This window comes from Oncorhynchus masou, chromosome 9 (genome assembly GCF_036934945.1).
Source record: "Oncorhynchus masou masou isolate Uvic2021 chromosome 9, UVic_Omas_1.1, whole genome shotgun sequence".
NCBI lineage: Eukaryota > Metazoa > Chordata > Actinopteri > Salmoniformes > Salmonidae > Oncorhynchus > Oncorhynchus masou.
Window position 1 is genome coordinate 72,668,705 of NC_088220.1, and position 11,647 is coordinate 72,680,351.

Sequence of the window (11,647 nt, forward strand, 5' to 3'; positions counted from 1 at the left end):
GGGCTGAAATGAAGACAAAGTTGGCAGAACGGTCATCTTCTAGTCCATATACTTTTTATTAGCAGCAAATATATTATCTATTTAAATAAACATATACAAATGTGAGTATTCTCATAATTTACAATTATTTGACAAAACATATTGTTAAAGAGCACATGTATTTGTTTAAGAGGAGTAGCAAAACAGATGGATCTCTTTTATTCTACTTTCATTCTCTTACTCTCCCTCCCACTTCTCCACCTTCACCAGTCTCTCATTGCAGCAGTGCAGCCAGTAGGGCAGTAACGAGAGAGATGGAGGGTACCTGGGATAGTGCACTGTTCCTATCACCAGCAGTAGTAGTGATGAGGATCCTGTTGGTGTGTTGATGTCTACCTTCACAGTGCCTGAGGTCCAATCCCACACAGCCAGTGTAAGCCATGGCATGGGCCAGGTAACTTTGCTCCTGGACCCAGTGGAAGAGGTGGGCCAAGGGGACGCGGGCCAGTACCACCACGTCCTCCCCACCATGGGTCTCAGTGTCCAGGGGCACTGCAGACAGCTGCATGTAGTCCTTCCACTCTGACCAAGAGAAATAGAGGGGGAGGAGAGGAGAGAGATGAATAAATATGTGAATATGGACTGGAGAGATAAACATGCAGCAGGAGGAATATTTATAAAGAAGGCCAAAGGAGAAGGGATGATTGTACAGAGAGGAAAACTATACAAGAACAGATACTAGTTTTGGTTTCTTACTTGTGTCCACTTTATGGCTGTCAGGGCGCTTGTTGTCTACGACTTTGTATCCAGGGCCGTTTCTGTACATCACGGTTGTGTAAGGCAGCATATCCTTCTCATACAGAGGAGATTTCCCTGTGAAACACACACACAGTGGGGTTCATCCCAATTTAAAGGTCTTACACACACACAGTGAGAGAGGAGCGTGTCCCGGGGGAGCTAGGGGCCGAGCAGGTTGTTGAGTCTTCAGATGAAGTACTAGACTCTCCAGCCCCTACTGATGAACTGCGCAGTGTTTCACTACTGCATTAATCACCAAGACCTGGGAGGCTGGTCCACTGGGGAGCCATACACATACAGAGAGTGACAGAGAGACAGGGCTGAACAATGGGGAGTCAGAGACAGAGAGACAGAGAGAGAGGGCTGAACAAAGGGGAGCCTCAGAGAGAGAGAGAGGGAGAGGTGGAAGGAGAAACAGAGGCCTGAATGCTGGCGAGCCTCAGAGGGAGTGATGGAGAGAGGGAGAGGTGGAAAGGGGAGGGAGAGAGAAGAGGGAGGGCGAGGCAGAGGGGAGGCAGGGAAAGAGAGAAATATCTAAGCTGTTTGTTTTCCTCTGTAATTGCAGGGGAGAGGAAGTGTCAAAGTGCCAGTGGCGTCTCCCGGGCAGAAGTTGAGGCAGTCTAGTGGAGCACAACACCACCTCAGAGGTAAACACAGCTGTGAGGGGTGACACCTTGGGAAGGAGGGGGGGCAGACAGGGTTCAGTCTAGTGGAGCACAACACCACCTCGGAGGTAAACACAGCTGTGAGGGGTGACACCTTGGGAAAGGGGGGGGCAGACAGGGTTCAGTCTAGTGGAGCACACCACAACCTTGGAGGTAAACACAGCTGTGAGGGGTGACACCTTGGGAAAGGGGGGGGCAGACAGGGTTCAGTCTAGTGGAGCACACCACCATTTCGGAGGTAAACACAGCTGTGAGGGGTGACACCTTGGGAAAAGTAAACACAGCTGGGGGGGCAGACAGGGTTCAGTCTAGTGGAGCACAACACCACCTCGGAGGTAAACACAGCTGTGAGGGGTGACACCTTGGGAAAGGGGGGGGGGGGCAGACAGGGTTCAGTCTAGTGGAGCACAACACCACCTCGGAGGTAAACACAGCTGTGAGGGGTGACACCTTGTGAAAGGGGGGGGGGCAGAAGCTAGTCTAGTGGAGCACAACACCGCCTCGGAGGTAAACACAGCTGTGAGGGGTGACACCTTGGGTAAAGGGGGGGCAGACAGGGTTCAGTCTAGTGGAACACAACACCACCTCGGAGGTAAACACAGCTGTGAGGGGTGACACCTTGGGAAAGGGGGGCAGAAGCTGAGTCTAGTGGAGCACAACACCGCCTCAGAGGTAAACACAGCTGTGAGGGGTGACACCTTGGGAAAGGGGGGGGGCAGACAGGGTTCAGTCTAGTGGAACACAACACCACCTCGGAGGTAAACACAGCTGTGAGGGGTGACATCTTGGGAAAGGGGGGGGGGGCAGAAGCTGAGTCTAGTGGAGCACAACACCACCTCAGAGGTAAACACAGCTGTGAGGGGTGACACCTTGGGAAAGGGGGGGGGGGCAGACAGGGTTCAGTCTAGTGGAGCACAACACCACCTCAGAGGTAAACACAGCTGTGAGGGGTGACACCTTGGGAAAAGTGGGGGGGGCAGACAGGGTTCAGTCTAGTGGAGCACACCACCACCTCAGAGGTAAACACAGCTGTGAGGGGTGACACCTTGGGAAAGGGGGGGTGGGCAGACAGGGTTCAGTCTAGTGGAGCACACCACCACCTCGGAGGTAAACACAGCTGTGAGGGGTGACACCTTGGGAAAGGGGGGGGCAGACAGGATTCTAGGCTATTTATTAAATATGTTTGCAGCTCCAGGTAGGCTACACAAGTGGCAAATTGATTTGCAATGACTCCAGTTATATTGTCATTTCAACATACAGTACCACTCAAATGTTTCTTTATTCTACTATTTTCTATAATAGTGAAGACAAAAACTATGAAATAACACATATGGAATCATGTAGTAACCAAGAAAGTGTTAAACAAATCAAAATATATTTAATATTTGAGATACTTCAAAGTAGCCAACCTTTGCCCTGATGACAGCTTTGCACACTCTTGGCATTCTCTCAACCAGCTTCATGAGGAATGCTTTTCCAACAGTCTTGACAGAGTTCCTACATATGCTGAGCACTTGTTGGCTGCTTTTCCTTCACTCTGAGGTCCAACTAATTTTTTATTTCACCTTCATTTAACCAGGTAGGCTAGTTGAGAACAAGTTCTCATTTACAACTGCGACCTGGCCAAGATAAAGCAAAGCAGTTCGACACATACAACAACACAGAGTTACACATGGAATAAACAAACATACAATCCAATAATACAGTAGAAAAAGCTCATTTACAGTGTGTGCAAATGAGGTAGGATAAGGGAGTGAAGGCAATAAATAGGCCATGGTGGTGAAGTAATTACAATATAGCAATTAAACACTGGAATGGTAAATGTGCAGAAGATGAATGTGCAAGTAGAGATACTGGGATGCAAAGGAGCAAGATAAATAAATGAATACAGTATGGGGATGAGGTAGTTGGATGGGCTATTTACAGATGGGCTATGTACAGGGGCAGTGATCTGTGAGCTGCTCTGACAGCTGGTGCTTAAAGCTAGTGAGGGAGAGATGAGTCTCCAGCTTCAGTGATTTTTGCAGTCCATGGTGACCAGTGAGCAGAGGTAAGGCGGGGCTTTACTTAGCAGAGACTTGTTGATGACCTGGAGCCAGTGGATTTGGTGGCGAGTGAAGCGAGGGCCAGCCATAGAGAGCATACAGGTCGCAGTGGTGGGTGGTATATAGTGCTTTGGTGACAACACGGAGAAGTGTCTGCCCTCGATTTGAACCCTGTGGCACCTCATAGAGACTGCCAGAGGTCCGGCACACTGAACTCTATCAGAGAAGTAGTTGGTGAACCAGGCATGGCAATCATTTCAGAAACCAAGGCTGTTGATTGTGCCGATAAGAATATGGTGATTGACAGAGTCGAAGACCTTGGCCTGGTCGATGAATACGGCTGCACAGTAATGTCTCTTTTCGATGGCGGTTATGATATCGTTTAGGACCTTGAGCGTGGCTGAGGTGCACCCATGACCAGCTCTGAAACAATATTGCATAGCGTGGAAGGTACGGTGGGATTTGAAATGGTCGGTAATCTGTCTGTTAACTTGGCTTTCGAAGACCTTAGAAAGTGGCTAGCAGGCTAGCAGATGGGCATTCAGGGGACGTCGCGGTGTAGGGGCCAGTGTTTTGCAAGGAGGAATGGGAAAAAAATTCAGTCTCTCGATGTGCAAAACTGATAGAGACATACCCCAAGCGACTTACAGCTGTAATCGCAGCAAAAGGTGGCGCTACAAAGTATTAACTTAAGGGGGCTGAATAATTTTGCACGCCCAATTTTTCAGTTTTTGATTTGTTAAAAAAGTTTGAAATATCCAATAAATGTCGTTCCACTTCATGATTGTGTCCCACTTGTTGTTGATTCTTCACAAAAAAATACAGTTTTATATCTTTATGTTTGAAGCCTGAAATGTGGCAAAAGGTCGCAAAGTTCAAGGGAGCCGAATACTTTCGCAAGGCACTGTACAGGGAACACGACAAGACGAAGGACCAAGACATCTGACTGCTACTCCATCATCCCAAACCATCTTAATTGGGTTGAGGATAAGTGATTGTGGAGGCCAGGTCATCTGATGCAGCACTCTATCACTCTCCTTCTTGGTCAAATAGCCCTTACACAGCCTGGAGGTGTGTTTTGGGTCATTGTCCTGTTGACAAGTGCAAACCATACGGGATGGTGTATCGCTGCAGAATGCTGTGGTGGCCATGCTGGTTAAGTGTGCCTTGAATTCTAAACAAATCACTGACAGTGTCACCAGCAAAGGGCCCCCACACCATCACACCTCCTCCTCCAAAAATCTCAAATTTGGACTCATCAGACCAACAGACAGATATCCACCGGTCTAATATCCATTGCTGATGTTCCTTGGTCCAAAGCAAGTCTCTTCTTCTTGTCCTTTCGTAATGGTTTCTTTGCAGGAATTTGACCATGAAGGCCTGACTCACGCAGTCTCACGCAGTCTCCTCTGAACAGTTGATATTGAGATGTGTCCGTTACTTGAACTCTGTGAAGCATTTATTTAGCCTGCAATCTGAGGCTGGTAACTCTAATGCACCCTATCATTCTATACATTTAATCTAATTTCATTATGGACTTTTTTTCCATAACAGAAGCACGCCAGGGAGTTCCAGACCTTCCATTTCAAATTCCCACAGCACTCCAGACCCTAGAACTGAGCATGAGTAAAACCCTTCGCTTGATATGGTTATCCATAAGACAAGTCGACATTAGAACGGTTGACTTTAGAACAATTTGCTCAGAGGTAGTTTAAAGAGCTGCAGTGGCCTTAAATAGTTTTCCAATGCTTTCTCACCGTTCTATCAGTTCTAGCAGGGTAATATGTTGCAATTTAGAAGTAGCCCAAGTAGTCGTTTTCAAAGTATCCCAATTTGGCCGGAAAACTGCAGTCATGGCAACCCTGGGTGCAGAGCAGGAAGGTGGGGGAGATCTGTCAGAATGAGGATGTTCCTGTCCACAGAGGAAGGGTGTGTGTATGTAAAGGGGGGAGAGATTCTTACTGCTTCACTACATAAGCACATTACTAAACTAATGCAACATGACTATTGATAATTTCATAAACTTAGCATGACCTGACCCAAACATCTAATCGTGGAACCACTGAAAACAGCTGACCAAACATCCCTTTAATTATAAAAAACACTGCAGTGGAAAAGCCCTATATTCAGAATGATGACTAAAATAACCAACACTAACTCTATGGGGAAAACAAACCATAATCCATGAAGAAAGTTGTTTTTGTGAGGTCATTGCTTACCCAGAATGCTTTGGCCTCTGAAGGGGTATCCATTGAAGGTGAAGGCGTGGGAGTGGCCAGCTGTCAACAGGGTGAGAGTTTCCTCCTCATTGGTCAGCTCCAGGCCCTTGGCGACGTCGTTGTCAAAGGCAACCATCTCGTGCAAGCCTCTGCTGGCATGGTGGCCCTGGTCGATACGGCCACGTGACACACAGAGAGAAAGAGAAGGATGAAGTTACCCATAAACACTGATCTCAGCTCAGGATTGTGGTGTCATCTCTAATGATTTAAGGTTAAGATTGGGGGAAGGTAAGCTGACCGTAGGTCTGTGTGTAAGGGACAAGGAGTAAAGTTGAAATTACTCTACAAGTGTAACTTAGGCAAGTAAAACCAACCTAGCTCCTGTTCTCCTCATCAGTGCAGTCAGAAAGTGGAGAGGAGTTGGGCTAATATGTTGGATCCCCAGGGAGCAGGAGAAGAGGGTATGGTGCACCATATGCCCAGCTCTATTTAAAGCCTGCTGCGATGTGTTATTTAAAACTCATTGTTGAAGATACAAGACGCTCAACAGCACAATCAGGTCCCAGGATGGTGTCTCAGATTGAAGGTAGGATGGATGAGGGCCTGGGCCCAAGAGCCACCGCTGTAGAACAGTAATATGTCACATCCCAACATTATGTTCCCCCTCCTCACACTGCGGCAAACACATGCAGATCCTACTACAGTCTGCAGATACATGTAGTGTACTGCAGTCCCTAACTGTCTTGCTGAGAGGCACACAGCATCAGCACCGCAACTAACTACCCTCTATATTGAGGCAAGACACAAAAACAAGGTTACACACACTTTGAAATCAATGCATCTTGGTGTTCAATTATATAAGCAAGTGGTGTGATTATTCACTCAATAGATTGATTCCATTTTAACAAACAACCGTACACCCATTTCAAAGAGGAACCTGTTGGAATTGGGTTGATGGATCGATTCATTGACTGACAGCTTGGTTAACCCTTTGCTCACCTTGCACCAGGAGGAAGAATCGCTTGGGGTTTTTGTTGAGGATGCGGATGGCGTTTCCTGTGGTCTCAGCAATGGACGGGTCCATGGTGGGGTCTATCTCCACATAAAAGTGCAGGTCACAGGGCTGCAGGGAACAGGGTTCATCAGGTAAGAAAAAAAGAGTGAGATCGTACTCAGTGCGCTTCAGCCTGTGAAAATGATGTGTGATAAAAGGGGTCAGTATCATCTTAGCCAATGTTAACAATAAATATGTAGGCTAAGTGATGTAAGAATAGGTAAGGCAGGATGAGGTACTCTATTCTAAAGTGTAAGAAAGTGAAAGAACCAAGGACACTGCAGTGTCTATTGATATACAGTAAGCATCAGCAGTACTGTTTGTTGTGACCTCCAAATACCCAGCTTTCCAGAATACTACAATTCTTTACTGCAGGAAGAGAGCAGAGCAGGGAGAGTAATAGTCACCCATAAGGTAGTCAGGGTCCACAGCGTCAAAGTCCATCCTGTTCCATTAGGACCGCAGATAGTTGTTTCCTACTTCGTTGATTGGGCAGATTCAGAATAACTTGTGTAGCAAGGTGAGAGAGGAGGATGAACAGAGGAGTGAAAGAAGAGGACTTAAGAGTTTAGAAGTTTAAGACAAGTAAAGAGGAGATCAGAGGGAAGAGTAGGAGAAGAGCGAGATCAGGTGAGAAAGACTGGGGGTGGAGTGAGGAAATATGTTCTTGAAAGGAGAGAGTGAGAAGGTTTGAGAGGAGAGGGAAACTAGAAACCAATGAAAGGAGTGCATATCATGAAAAACAAAACTCAGAAGAAAGTAATAGTGAATGTCGATGAGAAAGTCGATGAGAAGTCAGGCCAGGTGACCATCCACTGTAAAGATGTGTTGGACAGGTTTCTTACCTTTGGCTGTGGTTGAACCCAAAACTCCCAGCAGACACAGGGCCACGATGGACAGTTTCCATGATGATTTCTAAAGAGAAGACAGTTCTTCTCTCTGATCACCCCTCAGAGAAACAGAGGAATATATTCCAGCCCTCCCTTACCGTCGGTCATTTATAATGGCAGGTCATAAAACCGACTGATACGGACCATAGGCCACACACCCTTTAGTATCTTTGGGATCTCCCCACTGATTCTGGCCAACCAGTGGTTAACAGCTTCAACAATAGACCCACCGAACGAGAAGATATCCAATGTAGCGACTAAGAACCAACACCAGTGGTGACAGACAACCAACACCAGTGGTGACAGACAACCAACACCAGTGGTGACAGACAACCAACACCAGTGGTGACAGACAACCAACACCAGTGGTGACAGACAACCAACACTAGTGGTGACAGACAACCAACACCAGTGGTGACAGACAACCAACACCAGTGGTGACAGACAACAGCTCTGAATGATTGCTTTTATTTATTACTTTATTGATGAACAGACTGTAGCAGTTGATCAAAGGCACACTAACAGGGAACGTGTGGGAACAGAGCTTACACTAAACACACTATAAACACTGACCTTAGATCTGCCAATACAATCGGGAACAAACACACAGATCATAAATGGGATGATAAATGAGTAGATCATTAATAACCCAGTAGACTCATGGGGATAAAGGACTCATGATGACTTACATAATAGAGTCCAATGGGACTGGATGGATGAAGGGCTCTCCTCTGGGAGATAGCTGCCAAACACACACACCAGTTAATCATGTATGCATATAATTATGGCAACTTGTTTATGAACAGATTTTTACATATACTCCCACACACTCTCACTACAGACTTTCAACATAACACATCTTAACACTCAAATCCCTCCAATCACACACACACACACATTTATGAAGATGCACGCAGAGAGAAGCAGCCCTGAACTCAGTAGTGTGAGTAGTGAAAACAGCAGTGTGAGGGTGGTTTTGAGGGCAGGGTGTGTTGGCGCTGTGTTACTGCGGGGGGTGGGGGTGGGGTTACAGTGAGTGGCATGTGGGCCCAGGCAGGAGGCATGTGGCATCACATGAGCAATGTAGGTGCTATTGTTATTACAGTGCATTCAGAAAGTATTCAGACCCCTTCACTTTTTCCACATTTGGTTACGTGACAGCCTCATTCTAAATATACTTGTTCCGGTTCCGGTTGGAGCGAGCGGTCGCATCTACACTTCGGTCCGCAGGTAGTATAACTTTTCATTTAATTTCGTTATAGTACAACGGTTTGATTTGTCTAATCTTAGCAATTTCTTCTTAGCTAGCTACATAGCCGTCTTTGTATCAACGATAATTGCATAATTATCGTATTTCGTCGTCCTAACGTATCTGCCCAGCAGCTAGCTAAGCAGCTAGCTAACATCCACTGTCCACCAGCACTGTAGAAACTATTACACTCAACTGAACGACTCGATTAGCGTAGTGTCAGCTAGCTACATAGTTGTCTACGTATCCAAGATAATTGTGCAGTTTAGAGTGTGTAGACTTAGAGTCATTATCTTAATTTACCGAGGTTAGCTAGCCAGCTATTTGTCGTCCTTAACGTAGGAAATGCTGCTAGCTAGCTAGCCAACAGCTAGCCAACCTCTACCGAATTGAACTCCAACTACCCGGTCAACATTCCGCGTCGCTCCACAGGTAGTATCACATTTTCATTTCACTTCATTACAGTACAACGGTTTGATTTGTTTGATCGTAGCTAGCCAGCTACATAGCCGTCTTTGTATCTAAGACAATTGTGTAGTCTAGAGCGATTTTCTAGGTTAGCTGGCCAGCTATTGTCGCGTTTTTAACGTAGCTAGCCAGCTAGCCCCCGAATAGCAGCACTGTAGTAACTATTACAGTACAACGGTTTGTTTTGTTTGATCGTAGCTAGCTAGCTACATAGCCGTCTTTGTATCTAAGACAATTGTGTAGCCTAGAGCGATTTTCTAGGTTAGCTGGCCAGCTATTGTCGTTCTTTTAACGTAGCTAGCCAGCTAGCCCCCGAATAGCAGCACTGTAGTAACTATTACAGTACAACGGTTTGTTTTGTTTGATCGTAGCTAGCTAGCTACATAGCCGTCTTTGTATCTAAGACAATTGTGTAGCCTAGAGCGATTTTCTAGGTTAGCTAGCCAGCTATTGTCGTTCTTTTAAGGTAACGTAACGCAATCAACCTGCTAGCTAGCCAGCTAGCCCCCGAATAGCAGCACTGTAGAAACTATTACACTCGACGGAACGACTTGATTAGTGTAGTGTCAACATCGCAGCCACTACCAGCTAGCCTACTCCAGCAGTACTGTATCATTTCAATCATTTTAGTCAATAAGATTCTTGCTACGTAAGCTTAACTTTCTGAACATTCGAGACGTGTAGTCCACTTGTCATTCCAATCTCCTTTGCATTAGCGTAGCCTCTTCTGTACCCTGTCAACTATGTGTCTATCTATCCCTGTTCTCTCCTCTCTGCACAGACCATACAAACGCTCCACACCGCGTGGCCGCGGCCACCCTAATCTGGTGGTCCCAGCGCGCACGACCCACGTGGAGTTCCTGGTCTCCGGTAGCCTCTGGAACTGCCGATCTGCGGCCAACAAGGCAGAGTTCATCTCAGCCTATGCCTCCCTCCAGTCCCTCGACTTCCTGGCACTGACGGAAACATGGATCACCACAGATAACACTGCTACTCCTACTGCTCTCTCTTCGTCCGCCCACGTGTTCTCGCACACCCCGAGAGCTTCTGGTCAGCGGGGTGGTGGCACCCTGGGATCCTCATCTCTCCCAAGTGGTCATTCTCTCTCTCTCCCCTTACCCATCTATCTATCGCCTCCTTTGAATTCCATGCTGTCACAGTTACCAGCCCTTTCAAGCTTAACATCCTTATCATTTATCGCCCTCCAGGTTCCCTCGGAGAGTTCATCAATGAGCTTGATGCCTTGATAAGCTCCTTTCCTGAGGACGGCTCACCTCTCACAGTCCTGGGCGACTTTAACCTCCCCACGTCTACCTTTGACTCATTCCTCTCTGCCTCCTTCTTTCCACTCCTCTCCTCTTTTGACCTCACCCTCTCACCTTCCCCCTACTCACAAGGCAGGCAATACGCTCGACCTCATCTTTACTAGATGCTGTTCTTCCACTAACCTCATTGCAACTCCCCTCCAAGTCTCCGACCACTACCTCGTATCCTTTTCCCTCTCGCTCTCATCCAACACTTCCCACACTGCCCCTACTCGGATGGTATCGCGCCGTCCCAACCTTCGCTCTCTCTCCCCCGCTACTCTCTCCTCTTCCATCCTATCATCTCTTCCCTCTGCTCATACCTTCTCCAACCTTTCTCCTGATTCTGCCTCCTCAACCCTCCTCTCTTCCCTTTCTGCATCCTTTGACTCTCTATGTCCCCTATCCTCCAGGCCGGCTCGGTCTTCACCTCCCGCTCCATGGCTCGATGACTCATTGCGAGCTCACAGAACAGAGCTCCGGACAGCCGAGCGGAAATGGAGGAAAACTCGCCTCCCTGCGGACCTGGCATCCTTTCACTCCCTCCTCTCTACATTTTCCTCCTCTGTCTCTGCTACTAAAGCCACTTTCTACCACTCTAAATTCCAAGCATCTGCCTCTAACCCTAGGAAGCTCTTTGCCACCTTCTCCTCCCTCCTGAATCCTCCCCCCTCCCCCCCCTCCTCCTCTCTGCAGATGACTTCGTCAACCATTTTGAAAAGAAGGTCGACGACATCCGATCCTCGTTTGCTAAGTCAAACGACACCGCTGGTTCTGCTCACACTGCCCTACCCTGTGCTCTGACCTCTTTCTCCCCTCTCTCTCCAGATGAAATCTCGCTTCTTGTGACGGCCGGCCGCCCAACAACCTGCCCGCTTGACCCTATCCCCTCCTCTCTTCTCCAGACCATTTCCGGAGACCTTCTCCCTTACCTCACCTCGCTCATCAACTCATCCCTGACCGCTGGCTACGTCCC

General features: G+C 47.5%; 1 protein-coding gene across 5 annotated transcripts; it reads right to left on the reverse strand.

Annotated features, from left to right (window-relative positions):
- Positions 1-37: 37 nt before the first annotated feature.
- Positions 38-7,731, reverse strand: LOC135546612 (alkaline phosphatase, tissue-nonspecific isozyme-like). Of its 5 annotated transcripts, none has more exons than XR_010456602.1 (6): positions 7,168-7,731; positions 6,706-6,829; positions 5,707-6,328; positions 5,245-5,349; positions 736-852; positions 38-561 (listed from the first exon to the last, which is right to left on the reverse strand). XR_010456602.1 is itself a non-coding variant. In XM_064975178.1 (6 exons), exons 4-6 carry the CDS (start codon positions 5,840-5,842, stop codon positions 254-256), a joined length of 561 nt encoding a protein of 186 aa, XP_064831250.1. In that variant the 5' UTR covers positions 5,843-6,328; positions 6,706-6,829; positions 7,168-7,267; positions 7,606-7,731; the 3' UTR covers positions 38-253. The 5 variants fall into 5 exon arrangements, 3 of the variants coding, with proteins under 3 accessions (XP_064831250.1, XP_064831248.1, XP_064831249.1); XR_010456601.1 differs by having other exon boundaries at positions 5,245-5,399; XM_064975178.1 differs by lacking the exon at positions 5,245-5,349 and having other exon boundaries at positions 7,168-7,267; positions 7,606-7,731.
- Between the last annotated feature and the right edge of the window lie 3,916 nt (positions 7,732-11,647).